The sequence below is a fragment of the Ranitomeya variabilis genome, chromosome 2 (assembly GCF_051348905.1).
Source record: "Ranitomeya variabilis isolate aRanVar5 chromosome 2, aRanVar5.hap1, whole genome shotgun sequence".
NCBI lineage: Eukaryota > Metazoa > Chordata > Amphibia > Anura > Dendrobatidae > Ranitomeya > Ranitomeya variabilis.
Window position 1 is genome coordinate 875,691,431 of NC_135233.1, and position 27,071 is coordinate 875,718,501.

General features: G+C 46.7%; 1 protein-coding gene across 2 annotated transcripts in view; it reads right to left on the reverse strand.

Annotated features, from left to right (window-relative positions):
- LOC143808071 (putative cation-transporting ATPase 13A4) overlaps positions 1-27,071 on the reverse strand; it is a 730,794-nt gene that overhangs the window by 468,059 nt on the left and 235,664 nt on the right. For both annotated transcript variants that reach the window (XM_077290328.1, XM_077290327.1), the window contains exons 4-7: positions 18,024-18,094; positions 17,712-17,792; positions 17,534-17,603; positions 5,629-5,763 (exon numbers count right to left, since the gene is read on the reverse strand). In XM_077290328.1, the coding sequence (XP_077146443.1) occupies positions 5,629-5,763; positions 17,534-17,603; positions 17,712-17,792; positions 18,024-18,094 (357 nt within the window). The remainder of the gene's footprint in view (positions 1-5,628; positions 5,764-17,533; positions 17,604-17,711; positions 17,793-18,023; positions 18,095-27,071) is intronic.

Here is a 27,071-nt window from a genome sequence, read left to right on the forward strand (position 1 = left end):
CAGTTTCGGAAGAGGAGGCAAAAGAGCTAGAGGCTGAGTCTGCAATGTAAGCCAAAACTTGCTGTTGCTGCTCCGCCTTTAAAAGCGGTTTTCCTACTCCCAGAAAAGAGAGCGTTCGAGGCCTTGTGTAGCCTGACGACGAAACTGGCTCCACAGCTCCAGACTTAGGTGGAATATTTTTATCCCCACGACCACCTGATGCTCCACTACCACTACCATCATTACCAGCTGACAATGAACGCCCACGACGACCTCTTGCACCAGACTTCCTCATTGTTTTAAAATCTTAACCAAAGTAACTTTATTTGTTGCTGTCAAACAACTTACACGGTGAGCTATAACTTCAGTATGATTTCAATATCCCTTAACAGGTTGGTGAGACCACAAGGAAAATCAGGCACAATGTTACACACTCTGTTTTCTGTGGCACAAAATCACAGAGATGACACACACGCAGGACTGTCACTCAAGCACTAATGTCAATATTAATCTCCCACCTAATTTATTTTTTTTTTTTTTCAGGGAGACTTTAGAAACCAAATAATATTAAAAAAACCAAAAAAATAAATAGCCTTTCTATGGCCCACTGAATGAGAGAGAGAGGTGGCACACCCAGGAGTCAAGACTGGCACACAAGCTGAAAGGGCAATATTACTCTCCCACTGTTTTTTTATGTATTTTTTGTTTTTTAAGGGAGACTTTAGAAACCCAATAATATTTAAAAAAAAAAATAAATAGGCTTTCTATGGCCCACTGAATGAGAGAGAGGTGGCACACCCAGGAGTCAAGACTGGCACACAAGCTGAAAGGGCAATATTACTCTCCCACTGTTTTTTTTTTTTGTTTTTTTTTCAGGGAGACTTTAGAAACCAAATAATAAGAAAAAAAATAAATAAATAAATAGGCTTTCTATAGCCCACTGAATGAGAGATAGCACACACAGCAGTGGCACACAAGCCCTGACTGAGGCCAATATTTTTCTACCACTGATTGATGTAGTGTTTTTGTGTTGAGGTAGATTTTAGAACACAAATCAAGGAAAAAAAAAAAAATGCTTTCTATGGCCCACTGAATGAGAGATAGCACACACAGCAGTGGCACACAAGCCCTGACTGAGGCCAATATTTTTCTACCACTGATTGATATAGTGTTTTTGTGTTGAGGTAGAATTTAGAACACAAATCACGGAAAAAATAAATAGGCTTTCTATGGCCCACTCAGTGAGAGATGGCACACACAGGGATGGCACTGTAGCAGAAATGCCAATCTTAATCTCCCACAAAAAAAAAAAAAAAAAAAAAAACAGGGACTGTCCTACAATTACTATCTCCCTGCAGTAATCTAAGCCAGGTATGGCAGGCAGCAATAGGAGTGGACTGATGCACAAATTAAATAAAAAGTGTGGACAAACAAAAAAGATAGCTGTGCAGAAAGGAACAAGAGGATATGTGCTTTGAAAAAAGCAGTTGGTTTCCACAGTGGCGTACACACAGCAATACAGCTATCACGGAGCCTTCTAGGGCAGCCCAATGAGCTACAGCGCTGAGGAAAAAAAAAAAAAAAAATAGCTTCCACTGTTCCTGCACACCGAAGGTGGTGTTGGACAGTGGAAATCGCTACAGCACAAGCGGTTTGGTGGTTAGTGGACCCTGCCTAACGCTATCCCTGCTTCTGACGAAGCGGCAGCAACCTCTCCCTAAGCTCAGATCAGCAGCAGTAAGATGGCGGTCGGCGGGAACGCCCCTTTATAGCCCCTGTGACGCCGCAGACAGCAAGCCAATCACTGCAATGCCCTTCTCTAAGATGGTGGGGACCAGGATCTATGTCATCACGCTGCCCACACTCTGCGTTCACCTTCATTGGCTGAGAAATGGCGCTTTTCGCGTCATTGAAACGCGACTTTGGCGCGGATCGGGTTTCATGAGACGCCGACTTAGCCAAAAGTCGGCGACTTTTGAAAATGATCGACCCGTTTCGCTCAACCCTACCAAACACTATGCACTATATACAGAGCTCCTGTGTATAATGTCACTGGTGATCACTGTATAACCTGTACACTGACACTATATCCCAGATCTCCTGTGTATAGTGTAACTGGTGATCATCACTGCATTACCTATACACTGACACTATATTCAGAACTCCTGTGTCAGTATAGCGTCAGACCAGGGTATGCTGCCCCTCTGGAAGGCAGAAATTAGAGACATAGGATACAGGTGCAGACCAGGGTACAGAGCCCCCTAGGTGGCACAAACGAGAGACACATCAGGAAAGGACCTGGCAACTCAGCAGCAAAACACAAACTGAGAAAGTACATTGCTCAGGCATCCCCCTATGGGTGGGGATGCCTTAAGTACCTGAGGCTTCTTGGCAATTGGCTAGGGACACCTTAGGCAGGTGCACATTGTATCTATAAGAAACAGGAAGTGCCGGGACCACCGCCCTAAGCATACAGCCAGGAAATATGCAGCAAGCAAAGACATGAGGCCCAGAGCATGAAGCTGTCAGAGGACAGAACTCACAGCATGGCCCAAAGTGGTGAGTAAGAGGGGAGATGGGAAGCCATACATTGAAGCTGGCAGGGATGTTACACAATGCATAGGCTAATTGTACGGGATTGCCAAATTACTAATAATGGGAACTTTGGTTCCATGAGGCCATTCTGTACATCTCGACAAACGGCTATTGGAATGCTTCCAAACTTTTGGCAGCCCTGCCACTCACTGCATAAGGAATAACATGATAGGAGACCCACTGTTTAATAATGGGAACAACAAAGCATAGCCAGCTGATGGCTCTCTAAGAATAGGGAGGGCTGACTGCTGACCCTTTAAGAATAGCAAAGGCCGCCTGATGGCTCTATAAAAATAGGCTTTGTGACTTTCAGAGTCCCTCCTTCATAAATGAAACAGGATGTGTCTGTTCATGTGTCAAAGACCACATGACCAGATAAGGCAATGCTAAAGTTGAAAAACACATAAAAAACGCTACATGTGAACATAGTCCAATTGGTGGAGGAGCATTTTTGTTTGGAGTTATTTATTTTGCCTTATATACAAAGCACTACCCTGGAAAGGATGTCCTTAACATATTTCCCAGGAAAATCCATTTTGGTTTCCTTTTTGTATGTTTTATTGTGTCTGTAAAAGTGACGTAACACTCTGAAAACATTGTTCACAGCAGTGACCTGGGAGTCAGAAATGTTTCCAGGGGTCTTCTGCATGATGTTCACATGTCATTTGAGCACTGTTCCCATTGATTTATGCAGTTGTTTGACCCTCTAAAGAACCTGGGGGGGGGGCCAACGGCAAAAATTCTCGAGTTTCCCATAGACTTACATTGGGCCTGTTGCTTGGGTCGAGCACCCGAGCATTTCAAAATGCAAGACCCGAGCAACGAGCACCTGAGCATCACTATTTATAATGTTTATCTGTCCTGTAATTTCAATAATTTACAATGCCTTGCGAAAGTATTCATCCCCCTGGAACTTTTCAACCTTTTCCCATAAATCATGCTTCAAACATAAAGATACCAAATGTAAATTTTTAGTGAAGAATCAACAAGTGGAACACAATTGTAAAGTTGAACTAATTTTTTTCCGTCATTTTAAATTTTTGTGGAAATTCAAAAACTGAAAAGTGGGGCGTGCAATATTATTAGGCCCCTTTAACTTAATACTTTGTTGTGCCACCTTTTGCTGTGATTACAGCTGCAAGTCGCTTGCGGTATGTCTCTATCAGTTTTGTACATCGAGAGACTGAAATTCTTGCCCATTCTTCCTTGGCAAACAGCTCGAGCTCAGTGAGGTTTGATGGAGATCGTTTGTGAACAGCAGTTTTCAGCTCTTTCCACAGATTCTCTATTGGATTGAGGTCTGGACTTTGACTTGGCCATTCTAACACCTGGATACTTTTATTTGTGAACCATTCCATTCATCATACCCTGATCCGTTGCATTCCGAAACGCGTACCCTGATGAAGGAATCCGTTGCATTCCGAAACGCGTTGGTTTTTTGGCTCCAACAGTTTTCCATACTGCTCACAGGAGCACCACGTGACCTCTGAGGCACGTGACCTGAACGCTACGCAGGTCCTGCCAACTGCAGTGAAACCAAGCATTGCACACCGCTCTCTTCACTTCCTACCGCTCGAGCGCCTGTCACTGGCCGGGACAGTGCGCTCAGGACATTTACACCAGCCAGCTGATGTTTTGGTCACTTTTGAATGTTGGTTGTGCTTTCACACTCGTGATAGCATGAGACAGACTCTACAACTCACACAAGTGGCTCAGGCAGTGCAGCTCATCCAGGATGGCACATCAATGTGAGCTGTGGCAAGAAGGTTTGCTGTGTCTGTCAGCATAGTGTCCAGAGGCTGGAGGAGCTACCAGGAAACAGGCCAGTACACCAGGAATTGTGAATGGGGCCGTAGGAGGGCAACAACCCAGCAGCAGGACTGCTTCTTCAACCTTTGTGCAAGGAGGAACAGGAGGAGCAATGCAAGAGCCCTGCAAAATAACCTCCAGCAGGCTACAAATGTGCACATGTCTGCACAAATGGTTAGAAACTCCATGAGGATGGTCTGAGTGCCCAATGTCCACAGATGGGGTTGTGCTCACAGCCCAACACTGTGCAGGACGCTTGGCACTTGCCACAGAACACCAGGATTGGCAAATTCGCCACTGACGCCCTGTGCTCTTCACAGATGAAAGCAGGTTCACACTGAGCACATGTGACAGATGTGAGTCTGGAGACGCTGTGGAGAGCGATCTGCTGCCTGCAACATCCTTCAGCATGACCTGTTTGGCAGTGGGTCAGCAATGATGTGTCTAGGTGCTTGCCAAAGGTAGCCTGACTGCCATTAGGGACTGCCATTAGGTACCGAGATGAGATTCTCAGACCCCTTGTGAGACCATATGCTGTTGCGGTTGGCCCTGGGTTCCTCCTACTGCAGGACAATGCCAGACCTCATGTGGCTGGAGTGTGTCAGCAGTTCCTGCAAGATGAAGGCATTGAAGCTATCGACTGACCTGCTCTTTTCCCAGACCTGAATCCGATTGAACACATCTGGGACATCATGTCTCCCACCTTCTACCAACGTCACGTTGCACCACAGACTGTCCTAGAGTTGGCGGATGCTTTAATCCAGGTCTGGGAGGAGATCCCTCAGAAGACCATCCGCCGCCTCATCAGGAGCATGCCCAGGTGTTGTAGGGAGATCATACACGCACGTGGAGGACGCACACACTACTGAACATCATTTCCTTGTCTTGAGGCATTTCCACTGAAGTTGGATCAGCCTGTAACTTAATTTTCCACTTTGATTTTGAACATCATTCCAACTCTTGACCTTCGTGGGATATTAGTTGTGATTTAGATTGTTCATTTTTAGGTTTTATTGTTCTCAACACATTCCACTTTATAATGAATAAAGATTTACAACTGGAATATTTCATTCAGTGATATCTATATGTGGGATTTTAGTGTTTCCTTTATTTTTTTGAGAAGTGTATATAGATTTAGGTTTAGATATTAGTTTATAATTTATCGTATATACTGTATATGTATATATCTATATATTTATGTATATATATATGATGCCTAGACATTACAGCTATAGGATCACTTACCTTCCTCATATTAAATATTGTGGCAGCAATGGAAAACAAGGTTATCACAAGAAGAATTGCAGTATACTGATAGTAGGCAACAGCAAACCATAAACTCAAAGAATAAGCTTGAAAAATGTAATATGGATTCAAAACCTATACAAAATAAAATAAAGGGAATAAGAATTATTTGAAAATAGTTACTTAGTAACAATGCATAGCTATACTGCATACCATGAATAGGGGAAAAGCTGCAATAACAAATACAGTACTGAATAACACCGTCCTGCTGTGAAACATGCTTCATGGTCACCAAGAAATCTAAGCTCTTAAAACTTGAAACACTTCCCCTTGAGAAAGCAAAAGTGAAATGCACATCGGGGAAGTGTGGGGCGTTCCATCTCCATACACCATAGGTAAGTTACAAATCTTACTACCGATTTGCGATTATGATTGACATTATTATATATATGGACACTTTTTTTTGTGAATTCATAAAATTCAAGTAACTTGTAGTTCATATTACGTCGGCACATCTATAGTTACTCTTTCTATTCTCTCTTTTACCCTTCTGATTTTCTATGTGAACTGAATTTTTCATATGCTTTAATCTATGAACGTCTAGTTATCTTGTCACCTGACACCTATATATTTGACTTCAGTACTTGGTGATTTTCACTTCCATATATGATGTCTTTGATGGATAGGAACGCCCCTTTATATTTTTTGTTCCTCCTTTTGCTATAAGACCTATTTTGTAATGTTAATTGTTTTTTATGTATCTGTGGTGCCTCTGTGGTGCCTCTGAGGGTCCAGTCACCACAGAGGTACTGCAACTCAGCCAGAGGTGTGGTACCCCACGCTACCCAGGACCCGCACACTAGCATCTAACACCACACCACTCCAGGCCAGGGGATCTGGGTGGACCCTATTTAGGGAGGGCTCCATCTCAGGCTGGAGTGTGGAACTAGGTAGAGGGTGTGGGTGGAGGAAGGAGATAAGGGTAGGACGTCGGTCCCATCGTCTGGCTCAGGCTGATACTGGGCGACTGGTTACTACTGTTCTTCTAGGCTCTGACTTTGTAGCCAGTACTGGTCAGCGGCGAGCAGACATCTCTGGGACTAAGTCCTGCTTTTCCCTTTCTGAGCATGCTCAGTGTTAGACCTCTCATTGGAGGTCGGGGGTCACATGTTCAGATACTTCAGCAGCTCCCATTGGTCCTCTAGGAAGGTCCTGAAGTTGCTCAGGTACTGCAGCAGCTTCCATTGGTCCTCTAGGAAGGTCCTGAAGTTGCTGCAGCTATAAAAGGTTTGCATGGTCGCACGGCTAGTATCAAACCATCTATAAGCAAGCTCAGCGCCAGTGTGGTCATATCTGGTTGCAGTTAGGTTTTGGCTGAAATAAGCCCCTAGAATACCGGCACCTCCAGTGGGAGTTTGTATAAGTGTATTCAGGGCCTTGGCTGAAATAAGCTGCTAGAATACCGTCACCTCCGGTTAGGAGTTGTTTGTCTGTTTTCTCTGACTGCATGACCACAGTTTGCTCTGGTTGGTAGCTGTGTACCTCTGTGAGGTTAACAGGGCACATCATCTTGTTCCTAGCGACTCTGTGGAGTTAACAGAGTTCGCTTATACCGCCATATAGCGGCCAGCAGCATTTGCCAGCAGCAGGTTCCTCTCCTGCATGGTGGACCTCAGGTTGCGAACACACCTAATAATATATATATACTTGGTGCGTTCCACCAATCCGAACACCAGGGAAGTGAAGAATCCACCCGTGGCGCCCGAATCCATGCCGACCATAGTCGGGTGGAGGTACCAGGTCGCAGTGGGGACCGGCCCCAGACTAGTGGAGAGACTGTAGGACTCAGCTAGCAAACCGGAGGCTGTGATGTCTGTATGTGCCATAGCCAAGTCTACAAACATGGAAGCCACATAGGGTCAAGGGGACCACAAGGACGTCGCCCGACAGGACCTAAGGCTGCTGGCTTGAGACACTGTATGTAAGGCGCAGGGCAGGAGAGCATGAGCCAGCGCAGGGAGAGACAACCTGGAAAGGTACACAAGAAGGGGGTCCCAGAAAAGTACACCCCAAACTACCCGAGAGCTGGATGGACCACTGACCCAGAGGACAAAGAACGCGGCTGGTGATTGTAACCCACAAAGTGTGAGTAAAATGTGAAGACTGCACCCTACTGTGTCCTCAGAATTATTTACTGCATCCCCTGCCCAGTACTGCAATTATTTAACCCCTTACTGACCTCGGACGGGATAGTACGTCCGAGGTCAGCTCCCCTGCTTTGATGCAGGGCTCCGCGGTGAGCCCGCATCAAAGCCGGGACATGTCAGCTGTTTTGAACAGCTGACATGTGCCTGCAATAGCGGCGGGTGAAATCGTCTTTCACCCACCACTATTAACTAGTTAAATGCCGCTGTCAAACGCAGACAGCGGCATTTAACTACCGCATCCGGCCGGGCGGCCGGAAATGACGTCATCGCCGACCCCCGTCACATGATCAGAGGTCGGCGATGCTTCAGAATGGTAACCATAGAGGTCCTTTAGACCTCTATGGTTACTGATCCCCAGCAGCTGTGAGCGCCACCCTGTGGTCGGCGCTCACAGCACACCTCCATTTCTGCTACATAGCAGCGAACAGCAGATCGCTGCTATGTAGCAGAGCCGATCCTGCTGTGCCTGCTTCTAGCCTCCCATGGAGGCTATTGAAGCATGGCAACAGTTAAAAAAAAAGTAAAAAAAATGTGAAAAAAATAAAAAAAATATAAAAGTTTAAATCACCCCCCTTTCGCCCCAATCAAAATAAATCAATAAAAAAAAAATCAAACCTACACATATTTGGTATTGCCACGTTCAGAATCGCCCGATCTATCAATAAAAAAAAGCATTAACCTGATCGCTAAACAGCGTAATGAGAAAAAAATTCGAAACGCCAGAATTACGTTTTTTTGGTCGCCGCGACATTGAATTAAAATGCAATAACAGGCGATCAAAAGAACGTATGTGCACCACAATGCTATTATTAAAAACGCCAGCTTGGCACGCAAAAAATAAGCCCTCACCTGACCCCAGATCACAAAAAATAGAGACGCTACGAGTATCAGAAAATGGCACATTTTTTTTTTTTTTTTGCAAAGTTTGGAATTTTTTTTCACCACTTAGGAGAAAAATAACCTAGTCATGTTAGGTGTCTATGAACTCATACTGACCTGGAGAATCATGATGGCAGGTCAGTTTTAGCATTTAGTGAACCTAGCAAAAAAGCCAAACAAAAAACATGTGTGGGACTGCACTTTTTTTGCAATTTCACTGCACTTGGAATTTTTTTCCCGTTTTCTAGTACACGACATGGTATAACCAATGATGTCGTTCAAAAGTACAACTCGTCCCGCAAAAAATAAGCCCTCACATGGCCAAATTGACGGAAAAATAAAAAAGTTATGGCTCTGGGAAGGAGGGGAGTGAAAAACGAACATGGGAAAACGGAAAATCCCAAGGTAATGAAGGGGTTAATTTACCCTATATCTGCCCTGGGACTCGCTCTACCCGTGGAGAGCTGAAATATCTTTGCTGCGTCATCATCGGCCCCAGTGGACCTGAACCGCAGCATCGGCAATCCCATGCCGAACACCACGGGTGGCATCTCGAATCAATCCCCTATAAACTTTCCCCCTTACACATTTTTATTGCACGCCCAGGGCCATAGAGCCGGGTCACGGCCCCCTGACTTCCCCAAAGAACTGTCTGACCCGGTTCCGAGTGCCCCATGGCCCTGGTGGGCATCGCATCTCTTACTAAATAAATTTTGCTTTTTATTCTATTCGGGTGGTTTATGGCTACTCCATGTTTTCATCTTAGTTTGTAATAACCCATACAGTATTGAATAACAGAGTACTGCGGTGAAACGTGCTACATGGTCACCAAGATATCTAATCTCCTAAAACTTGTTTTTCACAAAAGTAGAGAATGAAAGTATGACATAAATATTATTAACTTGTGAGAAAGAAAATGAGTGGGTAGAAATCTGCACTTAATAACAACAATAGGGTCTTATTCAGGTTAAAAAGGGAAGGTAAAAAGTGACTCATGCTCACCATATGGGGTTGTGAGAGTCATCCTATAGCAGCATAGAAAGTTGGCTGCTGCAGATCCACAACTTGTGAGACTGGAAGTGAGTGGGTATAAATCCATGCTGCCAATGGTCCAGAATGAATTAGGAGACCGGAAAGGTTTAAATGTAGTTTTTATTTGTCAATGCAGTTGGTCCTGATGAAGAAGCATGTTTTCTTCAAAACAAGTTGATAAATAAAAATCACATTTAAAACTGTCCTGTCTCCTACTCCATTGTGGACCATTGGCAGCATGGATTTATATCCACTCACTTCCAGTCTGTACGTGCTGCAACTATTTAAGGCTCGTATGGCCGCACGGCCATGCGCTAGTATCTTCCTATGTTATGTGCTTTGTGCCAGTGTGGTCATGTGAGTTTGTGTTCAGGGACCTGGCTGAAATAAGCCCCTAGAATGGTGGCACCTCCGGCGAGGAGTTTTGTGTGCATGCACGACCATTGACTGCTCTCACTTGGGTAGTTAGCCTGTGCCTCTGTGAATCCAAACAGGACGCAGTGCGTTGATTTCACAGCTACTCTGTGAAGTAACAGAGTTAGCGCATACCACCATATAGTGCAGCAGGTTGTTCTCCTGCAAGGTGGACCCCGGGCTGCGAACGCATCAACTACAATAAAACTTCTATATTTACTCGGTGCGTTCCGCTAGCCCTAACAGAATACTAGCGCCAGGGTCTGGCTAGTAAATGGCGGACATTCAGCAATCCTTGTGGTATATCCAGCAGCTGGAGGGTAGGTTGGCGGCTCTTGAGAGCACAACCTCAGCTGTGGATGTTACCGCAGTTGCTGTACAGGCTGCTAGCATGGCTGCAGCAACTTTGTCCACTGCCACCCCTGTTCCGACATTATCTCGCCTCCCGCTGCCAGAAAAATTTTCTGGAGATAGTAATTCTTGTAGGGGATTCGTAAGTCAGTGCTCTATTTACCTCGAGCTCCTGGCTGCACGTTTCCCTACTGAGCGGGCTAAGGTGGGATTTATTGTGTCTCTCTTGTCAGACAGGGCGTTGGAATGGGCTACGCCGCTGTGGGAGCATGGCGATCATGTGGTGCAGAGTGCTCCGCTGTTCCACTCTAAAACAGGTCTTTTTAGGACCTCGAGTCACCCATGACACGGCGCTCCAACTGCTGGCATTAACTCAGGGTGTGTCCTTGGTCAGCCAGTTTGCCGTCCACTTCCGTACTTTAGCATCTGAGCTGGAGTGGTCGGATAAAGCCCTTATCCCTATATTTTGGAGGGGGCTGGCTGATCACGTGAAGGACGCTCTGGCCACTAGGGAGATTCCTGCCACACTGGAGGAGTTAATAGCTGTCTCCACTCGTATTGACCTCCGTTTTAACGAGCGTAGGTTAGAGCGAGTCCAGTGTAGGCAGAGGTTTCAGCTGGCTCCCACCTTCGCCAAACCTCTGGAATCTCCGGTCCAGGTTCCTGAGTCACATGAGGCCATGAAAGTGTCATGAGCGGGATCTAAGTCCCGGACCGCTTGTGCACTCAAGGTCTGTCATGTTTGCCAGCAGTCAGATTCCTGCCACACTGGAGGAGTTAATAGCTGTCTCCACTTGTATTGACCTCCATTTTAACGAGCGGAGGTTAGAGCGAGTCCAGTGTAGGCAGAGGTTTCGGCTGGCTCCCACCTTCGCCAAACCTCTGGAATCTCCGGTCCAGGTTCCTGAGTCACATGAGTCCATGAAAGTGTCATGAGCGGGATCTAAGTCCCGGACCGCTTGTGCACTTAAGGTCTGTCATGTTTGCCAGCAGTCAGGACATCTTGCCACCAGATGTTCCCAGCGGTTGAGGAAACGTCAGCATCTAGTGGTAGTAGGTGGAGGTATTGCCCCTCTGGTTTTGAAGAAGTTGAAAGGCGAAACAGCGCTCGTCGGGCACAGGAGGTGACCTGCCCTCCCACCCCTATCTTCACCCATCTCCACTCATCGTTAGGTAAATACCTCTTGGCAGGGGCGTAACGACCGCGGTCGCAGCGGTCGCCATTGCGACCGGGCCCCGCAGGTCAGGGGCCCCGGGCCGGCAGGTCAGGGCAGGGCCGGGCTGGACATCGGGCACTTCTGGCAAATGCCAGAAGAGCCGATGCCAGTAGTGGGCCGCTGCACTGTTCCTCGCCGCCGCCGCCGCCGCATTTAACTATACCGGCGTCTATGACACCGGTATAGTTCAATGCAATGATGGAGGAGAGCGTCACCTGACGCTCCCTCTCCCATCATTCCCCGCTCTGCCTCTGACAGTACACTGCGGGTGCGCGATGACGTCATATCATCGCGCACCTGCAGTGTCCTGGGCAGACTGCAGCCACCAGGAGCAGCGCGGGCACAAGGAAAGGTGAGGAGAGTTTTTTTTTTTCTTTTTCACCGGACTGTGGGGCCATTATCGGGGGGGGGGGGAGATGAGATGCGGGCTGTGCTCTATATACCCCTGTGCTGGCTGTGCTCTATATACCCCTGTGCTGGCTGTGCTGCATATACCCCTGTGCGGGCTCTGCTGTATATATCCCTGTGCGGGCTGTGCTGTATATATCCCTGTGCGGGCTGTGCTGTATATATCCCTGTGCTGGCTGTGCTCTATATACCCCTGTGCGGGCTGTGCTGTATATACCCCTGTGCGGGCTGTGCTGTATATACCACTGTGCGGGCTGTGCTGTATATACCACTGTGCGGGCTGTGCTGTACATACCACTGTGCGGGCTGTGCTGTATATACCACTGTGCGGGCTGTGCTGGATATACCACTGTGCGGGCTGTGCTGGATATACCACTGTGCGGGCTGTGCTGGATATACCACTGTGCGGGCTGTGCTGGATATACCACTGTGCGGGCTGTGCTGTATATACCACTGTGCGGGCTGTGCTGGATATACCACTGTGAGGGCTGTGCTGGATATACCACTGTGCGGGCTGTGCTGGATATACCACTGTGCGGGCTGTGCTGGATATACCACTGTGCGGGCTGTGCTGGATATACCACTGTGCGGGCTGTGCTGGCACCCAACACCATGTTGCAGTGCAGGAGATTCCTGCAACAGTCCGAGGCGTATCTAGGGGAAGGGGGTGGGGGGGCGTCACGGAGGTGGGGGGGGGGGCCCCCATTTGGAAGTTCGCACCGGGGCCCATAACTTTGTAGTTACGCCACTGCCTCTTGGCTTTGTGATCATCTTTTCCTTGTTCCTTCTCTCAATCTGGCCGTCTGCCATAGGAACCCAAGCCTTCCCTTCTGTGTATCACACTGCCATCTAGTGGCTAATCTTCTTTATGGCATCTTTGCCATTATTTTCCTATGCACAGCAGTAATTACCATTGCCATCTCTGTGTTATTATGAAATCTACTGTTACTGCAACCAAAGCCTTTCTTTATTTTCTGACGTGAGGGCATTACTAATATACATATATATCACACTATTAAGGAGTTAATAGCTGTCTCCACTCGTATTGACCTCAGATTTAACGAGCGGAGGTTAGAGCGAGTCCAGTGTAGGCAGAGGTTTCGGCTGGCTCCCACCTTCGCCATGTTAGGGCGAGTCACATGAGGCCAAGTGTCATGAGCAGGATCTAAGTCCCGGACCGCTTGTGCACTCAAGGTCTGTCATGTTTGCCAGCAGTCAGGACATCTTGCCACCAGATGTTCCCAGCGGTCGAGGAAACGTCAGCGTCTAGTGGTAGTAGGTGGAGGTACACTAGACACGGCGACGTTTGCCTCCAAATTGTCCTTTAAGGAGACAATTACTGTAGGCTCATCCTCCCACTCGGTAGAGCTCTGCGTGGATTCTGGGGCAGAGGGCAATTTTATGTCTTCTGCCTTCACCCAACGTCACGCAATACCCCTGGTTATGCTAGCTCAACCAGTAACGGTACGAGTGGTGAATGGGTCGACACTGCCCTCACAGTTAACACACCAGACCATCCCTTTTACTCTGTCCATGTCGCCATCCCATCAGGAGATTATATCTCTGCTCGCCATTCCTGAGGGAATTGATGAGGTCCTGTTGGGGATACCTTGGCTGCGGTACCACTCTCCTCATATCGAGTGGTCCTCAGGCAGAATTCTAGGATGGGGTGAATCTTGTGGGGGTAGGTGTCAGAGGGAGTGTGTTCAGGTTTCTACTACAGAGGTACCCGCAGATCTATCCTCTCTCCCCAAGCAATATTGGTCCTATGCGGACATGTTCTCCAAAAAGGCGGCGGAGACCCTTCCGCCCCATCGCCCCTATGACTGTCCTATTGTCCTCTTGCCTGGTGCTGAGCCTCCCCGGGGTTGAGTCTATCTGTTATCTCTCCCGGAGATGGAGGCAATGTCTCAGTAGATTCAAGAGAATCTGGCAAGAGGGTTCATCAGGAAGTCAGTGTCACCTGCTGGGGCTGGGTTCTTCTTCGTGCAGAAGAAGAATGGGGAACTGCGCCCATGCATAGACTACAGGGGTCTTAATGCGATCACCGTTAAGAATAAGTATCCTTTGCCCCTGATATCTGAGCTCTTTGATAGGCTTCGAGGAGCAAGGGTATTTACTAAATTAGATCTGCGGGGTGCTTACAACCTGATTCGCATCCGTGAGGGGGACGAATGGAAGACTGCTTTTAACAACAGGGATGGGCACTATGAATATCTGGTGATGCCCTTCGGACTCTGTAATGCCCCAGCCGTTTTCCAAGACTTTGTGAACGACATCTTCTGGGATATGCTCTCCACCTCGGTCGTAGTCTATCTGGATGATATTCTCATCTACTCTCCAGATATTGACTCCCACCGGAGAGATGTTTGCAAAGTCTTCGACCTCCTACGGGCAAACTCCCTCTATGCCAAGTTGGAGAAGTGTATGTTCGAGCAGGAGTCCTTACCTTTCCTAGGCTATATCATCTCCGCCCAGGGTTTGGCTATGGATCCTGCCAAACTACAGGCTGTGATGGACTGGCAGGAACCCCATTCTCTTAAAGCGGTGCAGCGCTTTATGGGGTTCATTAATTACTACCGCCAGTTCATTCCACACTTCTCAACTTTGGTAGCTCCCTTGGTTGCCCTCACCAAGAAGGGAGCAAATCCCAAATTGTGGTCTGAGGAGGTCTCCAAGGCCTTTGACTCCATTAAGTCACACTTCACTAGCGCTCCCATCCTACATCGCCCCGATGTAGATAAGCCATTTATAATGGAGGTGGATGCCTCATCTGTTGGTGCTGGAGCAGTCCTCTTCCAAAAGGATGCTCAAGGTTGGAAGCATCCTTGCTTCTTCTTTTCTAAGACCTTCTCACCAGCAGAGAGGAATTATTCCATCAGGGAGAGGGAGTTGCTAGCCATGAAGTTGGCTTTCTCAGAGTGGAGACATCTCTTGGAGGGAGCTCGTTTTCCCTTCCAAGTCTTCACAGATCACAAAAATTTGGTGTATCTGCAGACAGCCCAGCGGTTAAATTCTCGCCAGGCCAGATGGTCCTTGTTCTTCTCCCGGTTTCATTTCACCCTCCATTTCCTTTCTTGGGAGAAGAACATTCATGCTGACGCTCTCTCTTGCTCCGTTGTGTCATCTGTGGAGGAGGAAGAGGAGCCTCGGCTTATTGTCCCCACCGAGAGCCTGAGAACTGTGGCCTCGGTTTCGCTAGAGTCTGTGCCTCCGGGCAAGACTTTTGTACCATCCAGTTTGCAACTGGAGGTTCTCTCTTGGGCTCACTCGTCCATGGTGGGTGGACATTTTGGTTCTGAAAGGACATCTGAGTTACTGGCGAGGACATACTGGTGGCCGCATATGGCTTGTGATGTCGCAGACTATGTTCGGGCGTGTGTATCTTGCGCCAAGAACAAGTCCCCTTGGCAATGGCCATCTGGGTTGCTTTACCCTCTGCCAGTGGCGGACAGGCCCTGGGAGCTGGTTGGGATGGACTTTGTGGTGGGCTTACCCAAGTCTCGTAGCTGCACCATTATCTGGGTAATTACCGTCATTTTTCCAAAATGGTTCATTTGGTGCCTCTTCCACGGCTACCTTCTGCACGGGCTCTGGCAGCATTGTTCATCAAACATATCTTTCACTTACACGGTATGCCGGACAAGATTGTCAGTGACCGGGGTCCCCAGTTTGCATCTTGATTCTGGAGAGAGCTTTGTCGTCTACTCAGTATTGAGTTAAATCTTTCCTCGGCTTATCATCCGGAGAAAAATGGGTTGGTTGAGAGAGCCAATCAGACTCTGGTCACATATCTATGACATTTTGTTTCTGCCAGGCAGGATGACTGGGCATCCTTGTTACCGTGGGCAGAGTTTGCCCTTAACAAAGCTGTAGCCGACTCCACCGGTCAGACTCCTTTCCTCCTTAATTACGGCCAGCATCCGCGGGTTTATGTGCCTATGCCTGTGTCCTCTGCTGACTCCAGGGTGGCAGAATGGGCAGTGGAGGCATGAGACATTTGGGACCGCACTCAGGATGCCATCCGGGCCTCCAAGGAGAAAATGAGATCCTCCGCCGATGCGCCATGCCACGACTTTTGCTCCTGGTGACTTAGTGTAGGTCTCGGCCCGTAACATCAGGCTGCGTGTTGAGTCCACTAAGTTTGCACCTCACTAATTGGGTCCCTTCAAGGTCCTCGAACAGGTTAATCCTGTGGTCTACCACCGTCTAGCCCTTCCTCCACGCCTAGGTATCACCGACACCTTTCATGTGTCCCTCCTTAAGCTTATATACATGTCCCGTTTTTCTGAGTCATCTGCCGGGACATCGAGTTTGTCTATGGACGATTACGAGGTGAACGCTATTTTGGGGTGCAAGGTGGTACGTGGCAAAAAATTTTATTTGGTGGACTGGAAGGGTTACGGTCCTGAGGATAGGTCCTGGGAGCCTGCTGAGCACATTCGGGCTCCGCAGCTCATTGCTGCCTTCGAACGTAGCGAGGCCCTAGGAGGGTGGGTAATGATAGGGGTCGAGTTCCCACCTATGCACAGGGGGAATATCGGGCCAACTCCGCTGCGGTCTCCCATTCTTCTCCTGCCGCAGTGGGGCCTGTTCAGCAGAGACGTCGATCCCGCTCAGCAAAGACGTCGGTCCCAGCGTCTCGCTCAGTCTGACTCTGTACAAAGAGTTACTGCTGCTTTTCCTGCTTCTGCCATTGAAGTCAGTGCTGGGCAGCGGCGAGCAGACACTTCTGGGACTAAGTCCTGCTTTTCTCGTTCTGAGCATGCCCAGAGTAAGATCTCTCAGTGGAGATCGAGGGTCACATGTTCGGATACTGCAGCTAAAGCCATTGGTCCTTCAGGAAGGTCCTGTAGGTGCTCAGGCTCTGTGGCAACCTCTCTTTGGTCTTTCTAGGAAGGTCCTGTACGTGCTGCAACTATTTAAGGCTCGTATGGCCGCACGGCCATGCGCTAGTATCTTCCTATGTTATGTGTTTTGCGCCAGTGTGGTCATGTGAGTTTGTGTTCAGGGACCCGGCTGAAATAAGCCCCTAGAATGCTGGCACATCCGGCGAGGAGTTTTGTGTGCATGCATGACCACTGACTGCTCTCACTTGGGTAGTTAGCCTGTGCCTCTGTGAAGTCAAACTGGGTGCAGTGCGTTGATTTCACGGCTACTCTGTGAAGTAACAGAGTTAGCTCATACCGCCATATAGTTCCACCGTTTGCTAGCAGCATGTTCTCCTGCACGGTGGACCCCGGGCTACGAACGCATCAATTACAATAAAACTTCTAGATTTACTCAGTGCGTTCCGCTAGCCCTAACACAAAGTTCACAGCATTTCTGTCATATTTCTGTCCCTTAATTTAGAAAGTGAAGACCAGTATTAGGAGAAAAGAAACATAAATCCCTCACCTCTTTGAAAAACAGCTTCCAGATTGGAGGAACTTCTACCTCAAGTTTGTTCAATCCACATATTTGTTTTCTGTATTTCAAAATTAAGCATAATGAAATATTGACATATTAGTAAACCTTGAACAACAAAGTAACAAACATCTAATACAAAATGTTGTAATGTAATGTCTACACATACCGGATTTCCTGCTCTTCTTGAGATAAACCAGAGCCAAACCTTGCTTGAATATCTGAACAAGAGTATTCATCTTCTAGAACCCTAAAGAAAAAAGGAAAATTATTCTCAAATGTATTAAAAAAAACAATTAAATATAAATCAGGAAAATAATAAATTTAAAAAAATCTATATTTTTAAAATATTATTATTTTTATTCAATATAGACAAACATTTGCTTGAATAACTTTTGTGCTTTGTTTGACCAAAGACAACTTTTTGGTAAATCTGTTTGTCATTGGTTCTTCCTAAATATTATATATTTCTGAGACTTACCCAATTTTTTGAAAATGTCCTTCTAATGTATTCCAAACATATCTAATTTTCTGTACTCTTAAACAGCGCACCTAAAAAAAAAGAATTGATGTGAAATATAGACTCTGTACTGTTAATTAGACACACCACCAGTGGACCCTCAGTGCATCAAAAGGTAGATTTACAAATTATTTCTACATTAGATTTCTGATGACGGTCACATCAGATCTCTATAAAAAAGGTAACATTTTATTGGGTGCAAGCCCTGATACAGCCATACTTCTACTTCTTTATGTAAAAAATGTTCTGACAGGTTGACTTCAACATCATAGCAGGGCACATTATTTTAATAAGCGAACAGGGGAGTAACGGCCGGACCCATGGAGGATGGAGGCACACCGATGCCAGCTCTATTTCCACCTGAATGGGTGTTCTCCACAAGTCTCAAGCCTTTCACAGGTCATTAGGTGGTGCAATGACATCAGTGCATTGCACCACCCGCCTGCATCAGAATTGGAGGAGGAAGAAGAAGATGCTGCTATTTGTGGTTGCAGAGTTATGTGAGAAGAATCTTTGTTTTATTCCAAGGAGAGGGACATTATACTATACTAGAGCAAGGATGGGGGGCATTATTACAGTATTGGAGCCAAAATTAGAGACATTATTAGTGTATAGGACCAATTGGCAGGCAATATTACTGTATGGGGCAAACTGGGGACATTATTATTATATGATGCCAATTGGCTGGACATTATTACAATATAGTTCCAATTTGGGATATTATTACTACATGAGGTCAATTGAAAGACATTATTACTGTATGGGGCCAATTGGGGTAAATTATTATTGTATAGGGTCAATTGGGGACATTATTACTTTATGGGGACAATTGAGGAACACTATGTATCTATAGAATAGTGGCCAGAATAGGCCTCACTATTGCTCTACAATGAGGGTTAATGATATTATTCCTCATTGTGGTACAAACAATATTTTAAGCTATTTCAACTGTATCTAGGAACAAGAGGTGTACGCTATTACTGTATTGGTGCCACAGCGGGGGAGTATTACTGCTGTATTTGAGTATAAAGACAGACATTACTACTTTGGGGGGGGCAAAGGGGAAATATTACTAATTTATGGGTGCCACATACAAGGACAAATGCAGACATCATCTGTGAGTCATTGTACTATATACTCTTACACTATCTACAGAGCTTCTGTGTATATTTATCACTAGTGTATATATTAATGTCAGAATCAGCACAGTAATTTTTGTTAATGAAAACTGTGGTGATATTAGGTGGTCAGTATGTGGTGGTAATATGTGGCCTGGCCATCGTGTGGTCGTTCACAGTTGTGCTCTAAAAATGCCTAAAATAATACAACACCGCTGGAACAAAGACCAAAGTGGCTCCATCTTCCTCATAAGTGAGTGGTTTCAATGAGGATATTGTCTGAATTCGCGTTGTTTTGGGATTTACACCAAAACCCTAATACAAGCACTCAGGGGAGAGCACAGGATAAATGTGATCAATTTGATAGATGCTACTCCGCAGGCGCCGGTGGTGCCATTTTGGAGAAGGCATTTTTTTTCTGTCTCTAGCAAGAGAGATGCTTGTGCAGTAGCATCTATTGCATCGCCGATAGCTGGAACTGCGCAGGCACGGCCAGTGCAATTTTGTGACAATTTTTTTTCTTATGAATTTATTTATACCAGCAACAAAATTAGTAAAATGCACATTATACATGCGATCAAGCTGCAGCGCAGGAGCCGCCACTGCTGCATGACTCCTGAAGATGATTTTTTTTGTTCAATATATATTATATATATATTCATTATGTAAAATAGGGAGCAGCAGAAAACTGAAAATAAAGATTACACAACCACAAGATGGATTTCATCAACAAAGGTATCATTTTAATCGACAGGAGCGTCAGGAGGAAGACAGGAGAATTGAACCATTAAAAATTCATGTGGGTTTATTACTTCATAAACCCAGAAGCAAAACAGAAAACAAACAGCCTTCAGGTCAGGCAAACAAAATCCAAATGTCCATAGCAGGGCTCTGCTCCATCGGGCCTGTGGGCATTCAGGCTGGGGTAGTGTCCCGCACTCAGGCTCGGTCTGGAGTCAAACACACATAGGAGGCCTTCTCCCTCCCAACATACCGACCATGTGCCAAACAACAGCCTCCATTACATAGGCTGTTAACCACACGCAGAGATGAGGTATGTGGGTAGCTAGACCCGCCTATCTTTCACAGCTACCCATAACCCAGTCCCAGGTGCAACAAACGAACCTCTTAGTGCTTTCATGCACTAGAGAAAATACTCCAGGTTACATCACAGTGACAAGCCATCTGTCAAGAGCCCTGCTGCAGACTTACAGCAGGAGTCTGTGCACGTATTACAGAAGGACAAAGAGAGAGTAAGGAGCACTGCAATGAGTTTACCTGCCGGAGAGCAGTACCTGAAGCACATGACCTCCAGGGAGTGGACAGAAGCGGTGTCAGATGCCAAATAGCGGGGGATACTCGCGAAGATGAAGTGCCAGAAGGGTGAGACATAAGCGTGGTCGAGATGAAGCAAAAAGGAGGGGATGTGGAGATAGCAGTGCAGTACATACGGGACAGACAGGAGGGAAGTTAGAGTACCAAGCCAAAGGCCAGAGCCAGAAACAGACAATAAGCATGGAGTCACAAGCCAAAGCACAGAACGAAAAAACAGACCGAGTCATACACAAGAAAGCAAATGGACTGAACAGTATGCAAGCACACCAGGGGGTCAGACACACCACCAAGACAGAGGTATCACTGACGAGGATCCCCAGATGAAGGCGGGTAGATGTAGCCCTCCTCAAACCAAATGGAGGCTATACAAATTAACCCCAAAAGAACAGGGAAGGAACCCTGTCCACAACCATGATAGCACCCCCTCTTATTGGGGGGTCACTGAACCCCCAGGCTTCTCAGGATTCTTGGCATGAAAAGCTTGACCAAACTGATTGGCATGCACTGAATCAGTTGAGACCCATGACCGATTCTCCAGACCACACACCTTCCAGTGCACCAAATACTGCAGATTCCGGTGCACCCACCGAGAATCAACAATATGACCCATCTCATACTCCAGATGACCTTCCACCAACACAGGAGGAGTGAAAAATGAGGAGTCCTCCTCCCCTGCTCAAAATGGTTTCAAAAGGGACCTGTGAAAAACATTGATTTTGACAACCTTAAAAATTTTATATGGGCCAATGAACTTAGGACCCAATTTGGCCGAAGGGTCTTTAAGCTTAATGTTGCGGGTGGATAACCACACCTTCTCGCCCACTCGGAATGGAAGACCCGACATGGTAGTTATACTGTATTCAGACTTTGTATGGTGATAATAATATATGATTTTGTTGTGACATCATTTCTTTTTATGCAGTGTTATTGGTATATTAGATTTGGCATAACAATATAGTGATAATCTTTGCTTTTTGGTAACTGTATGACTTTATTATTTAGATGTATTACTTACAAAATGATCTTAATACTGCATTTTCTGTGAGATCAAAATTTTTTATCTGTAATCTTTTTTACTTTAACTGCTTAGTGACAATCAATTTGACCTTTATGACTATGCCAAATTTTTAAATCTGACCAGTGTCAATTCATGTGGCAATAAAACTGGAACGCTTCAAAGTATTCAAGTAAATCTGATGTTATTGTTTTCATGACACATTGCACTTTATGATTGTCATAAACTTAGGTGGATATGTTTTGTGTTTATTTGGAAAAATATTGGAAATTTGGTGAAAATATAGAAAAATTTGCAATTTTCAAACTTTCAATTTTTATTTTCTTAATTAAGGGAGACATGCTGTACAAATTAATTAATAAATAACATTTTACATATGTTTACTTTACATCTACATCATTTTTCAAATATTGTTTTATTTTGTTAGGATGTTTGAAGGGTTAAAAGTTGAGCAGCAATATCTCATTTTTTCAATTCATTTCCAAAACCTGTTTCTTTAGGGAACGATCTACATTTACATTTGCTTTAAGGGGCCTATATATTGGAAGCTGTCCAAAAATGATAACATCTTAAAATCCGCACCCCTCAAATATTTCAAAACTGTTGTCAGGAAATTTTTCAAGACTTCAGATGTCACACCTGAATTAAATCAAAGTGGAATGCAAAAAAAAATTTAATTTCTCCTTTAAAATGTTACTTTATCCCCATTTTTTTCACTTTTACAAGGAATAGCATGAGAAAATGGACCTCACAATTTGTTACCCACTTTCTTCTGACAGTGCTGATACCAAACATGTGGTCAGTAGTGTTGAGCATTCCGATACCACAAGTATCGGGTATCGAACGATATTTGCGGTATCGGAATTCCGATACCGAGATCCGATACTTGCCGCATATCGGATACCGGAATCGGAAGTTCTCAATTCAAACAGCACAAATTCAGCGAATGAAGAATGATTGCAAGTGTGGGCACATCCTGTTCAGCATGGTGGGCATGAAACTACTGGCAAGGCTGTGATTGGCTGCTGAAATGATGTCATGCTGCAATTTAAAAGTCGCTGGCGCCATTTTGGGCTCACTCTGCTGTGAATTCATTTAGGCATAGGACGCTGTGTTCTGACTGAGGGCCAGTTGAGATAGCGATTTGCTTCTTTGTGCTTTTCCCAGGCTAATTTAGCAACCGCTGTGTGTTCACCTTGCTTTTGCCTTGCAGCGCTGTTTTCACAGCGATCTGCAAGGTCTCTGTGTGTGTGTGTGTGTGTGTGTGTGAGTGCAGCCCACTCTCTAGTCTGTGTGCAGCCATAGCTGGTTGTATTCAGGTCAGGGTGGTTCACTGCCTCATACTGTTCTATCCATTCCATTGTCCTTTTTTGCAAGTAGTGCAGGCTGCTGCACATTTTTTTCAAATAATTCCTATTAGTGGCTTTCCACCCGTATCCAGCTAAATTGTGGAAAAACACTACATAGGATAACCTAGAGTAGTTTTTTTGGGCCTTGCAGTGCCGTTTACGACTGTCTGCATGGTCTCCGTGTGAGTGCAGCTCGCCCTGTAGTCTGTGTGCAGCCACAGCCGGTTGTATCCAGCTCAGGGTGGTTCACTGACTCATACAGTTCTATCCATTCCATTGTCCTTTTTTGCAAATAGTGCAGCCCGCTGCACATTTTTTCAAATAATTCCTATTAGTGGTTTTCCACCCGTATCCAGCTAAATTGTGGAAAAACACTACATAGGATAACGTAGAGGAGGTTTTTGGGGCCTTGCAGCGCCGTTTACGGCTGTCTGCACGGTCTCCGTGTGAGTGCAGCTCTCCCTGTTGTCAGTTCAGCCCCAAAAAAATAAATAAATAATAAAGTTCACCAAACACACCACTTTACAGTTGTGTAGGCCACATTAATATGAGCTAAAGTCTAGTCCACACTTTAGAAAATTTGTGTTTCTTATACCTGTTAGGAGCTGTTCAGGAATAAGCACACTAAGCCGTTAGTACTTTTCTGCTTATCTTTATCAGTCAACCAAGATGAAGAAGGCAGGGAGTAAGGCACGTGGTCGTTGGCGCGGAGCAGGGAGAGGACGTGGGGATTCTGTGCCTGCTGCGGGCACCGGTGACTCATCATCACCCAGTTTCAGCAGGGAACAGTCCTTCATGCGCAGCTTTGTCAGAGAGCGCCGTACACCGCTGTTGCGTGAAGACCAAATTGAAGCCGTTGTCAGATGGATGGAAGCTAACGCATCGACTTCAATTAGTGCCACATCCTCTCAGACACAGAGCACTGGAGAGCACCCATCTGTCTCTTCACCACCTGCCAAATTGCTCAGGCAGACAGAGAGCCCAGGACAGGAGCCGTCTCTACTTCTATTCTCTAAATCTCTTGGCTTGGAAACAGGGGGCCAACCAAGCAGCATTGGAGAAATGGAAGAAGAGGCAGTGTGCAGTGATGCCCAACAGCTTTTTCTCTCTGAGTCTGAAGAGGCGGGTGGGCCAGTGCCTCCGGTCACCACACCGCAGAAAGCATCCGCTGATGACACTCAGGTGCCACTTTCTGGTGCATGCTGTGCTGCTGAGACTACCGAGGAGCAGTTGGTGGCAGAGGGTAGTGTAGATGATCAGGTCCTTGACCCATCGTGGCGTGAGGGACAGGAAGGTGGTGGGAGCAGCTCTGAGGAAGAGATTCCCCGAACGGGCCAAAGAGGGAGAGGGAGGGGGAAGACTGCGGATCCTGTATCCTCCACTTTGGCACCCGTTAGGAGCATGTCTCTTCCAAAAGCCAAAAAGGGCGCTCCCAAGACTTGCAGTGCCTGGGCCTTATTTGACACAGTTGCAGATGACATTAGCTATGTCAAATGCAAGGTGTGTCATCATAAAATCAAAAGAGGAAAAAATGTCAGCAACCTCAATACCTCTAACATGTGGAAACATGTGCGGGCCAGGCACGCGGTGGAGTTACAAAAACACACTGAAGACCTAGGCCAACCAACAGCGGCAGCTACCACATCTTCAGCTCGTGTTGCCTCTTCCTCCAGCTCACACACAGCTGGTTCAGCTTCCTCCCAGGATCGCCATGGAAGAACCTCTGGCACTGTTGTCCAGAGACCCACTGTAATTCCACCCGTAGCACCACATTCCCAGTCATCCTCACACTCCCAGCCCAGTCTACAGCCATCGGTAGTACAGGCATGGGAGAAAAGGCGGCCTTTCTCGGCAAACCACCCACGAGCACAGGCTCTGACTGCAGGCATTGCCAAACTTCTGTCACTGGAAATGCTGTCATTCAGGCTGGTGGAGACTGACAGCTTCTGTGACTTGATGTCATTGGCAGTACCACAGTACAATGTGCCCAGTCGCTTTTATTTCAGTAGGCAAGCCATCCCTGCCCTGCACAAGCATGTGGAGGGACACATAAAACACGCGCTACTGAACGCTGTCAGTAGCAAGGTCCACCTCACCTCCGATGCGTGGACCAGTCAACATGGACAGGGGAGATACCTTTCCCTCACTGCCCATTGGGTTAATGTTGTTGAGCCGGGTACAGATCGTGCGAGTGGCGCAGGACGTGTCCTGCCCACTCCAAGGATTGCAGGAATCCAGTCTGTACACATTGACTCCTCCTCTTACACAAGTTCATCAGAATCATCGCTGCAGGAGCCGTCACAGTCCACCTCCACATGGACCCGTGAACGTTTACCTGTTACGACCGACATGAGCACAGCCGTGGCCAAATGTCAACAGGCCATCTTGAAATTAATTTCTTTGGGGAATCGAAGCCACACAGCGCAGGAGCTCTGGAATGCCATCAAGCAGGAGAGCGGTGTGTGGTTTGTGGCAGCGAATCTCCAGCCAGGCATGGTAGTGTGTGATAAAGGCCGAAATCTGGTGGCAGCTCTGGACCTCGGCAACCTCACTCACATCCCATGTCTGGCACATGTGCTCAACTTGGTCGTGCTAAAACCAAAAACAATACAGGAAGGATCCAACTCCAGATGGAAAAACCGAAGCAAGAATTATTATTAAAATATGCCTTTATTTATGGGTATGGCAGTGGCTACAGAATTTTTTAAAAAATATTTGTTTACAAATTAATACAAACATATAAAAAATATATAGCGCGGCACCAGGATTATAAGGTATATCTAATATTCCTATTCCCCCTCCTATATCGGGATACTATCAATTGTGCTACATATAAATCAATCTATGTGGTAAAATTCATTAGTGAACAATAAATCCGTGGAAAAACTAAATAAATGAAAAAAAGGTATAATAGAGTATACCAATATAACTCTTTGCATTAATAAAGTGACCGAGTGCATCAAATCCAAATATTGATCATTTAAAGTGCCAAAGTGAAAGGGGTTTAGGAACCACTCACTGGGTATAATTAGTGACAGCCCGTGCTGAACCCACGTGTATAGATAACCTATATAGTAGCAATATGTTCGTATTACCTGAGGGGGATACAGCCTGTGCCTGCGTCTCGCCCGACGCGCGTTTCGGAAAACCGTTGTCCTTCGTCAGGGGGAGTACCTGACGAAGGACAACGGTTTTCCGAAACGCGCGTCGGGCGAGACGCAGGCACAGGCTGTATCCCCCTCAGGTAATACGAACATATTGATCTCGGCCAGCGCGGCCGCACAGGCGCAGCCGGCCTGACACCAAATGATGTCAGAAGATGGGCAGCGCTAAGTGTGCCAGGCCAAGGGATAACATAACAGCGCAGGCTCTGGGACAGAATCAAACAACGCTGAGGAGGCGGCGCACGGCGCCAAGGGGGTAGGAATGACGGCTGTCCTGCGTCACATTACAAAGGAAAGTCCCACCTCCGGGACGGTTAAACGGTGTGAGGAGACACATTTCATAAGTGTGTAGTTCAGCCTTTGAAAGGAGCATAATTAAAAGAGCCACCTTTTCCTTCTGCATCATTAGTGCTGTACAAGATGGCTCTTACAGCAACAAACGCCTGTGGTGGGGGTTAAAGATTCCCTTTCAACTTGCTCCAGTGAAGGCTTCGGCCTACACTCTGCTCCTCCTGCTGACCCCGGGCTCTAACGCCGCCAGTTGGCGCCCGGAAGTGCTGGCTGCACAGAGAAAAACACCAACCAATGTGTCAGTGGGGTTCAGCAACGCCAGCCCTGCCCCTGCTGTGTAGCCGGCAACGTGTCCTGCAAACGCCACGCAGACACAAAGCTGCCGCCAGTGCAGGCTTCGGCCTACACTCTGCTCCCTCTGCTCCTCCTGCTGACCCCGGGCTCTAACACTGCCAGTTGGCACCCGGAAGTGCTAGCTGCACAGAGAAAAACACCAGCCAATGTGTCATTGGGGTTCAGCAACGCCAGCTGTTTCCCTGCTGTGTAGCCGGCAACGTGTCCTGCAAACGCCACGCAGACACAAGAACTGAAATTGAAGAGAACCTGTCCCCCCCAGGCGTTTGTATGTATAACAGCCACCTTGTACAGCAGTAATGCTGCATTTGTACAAGGTGGCTCACTAAGTTATTCTCCTTGCACACGTCAAACTCAACAAGTATAAAATGTGTCCCCTGAGA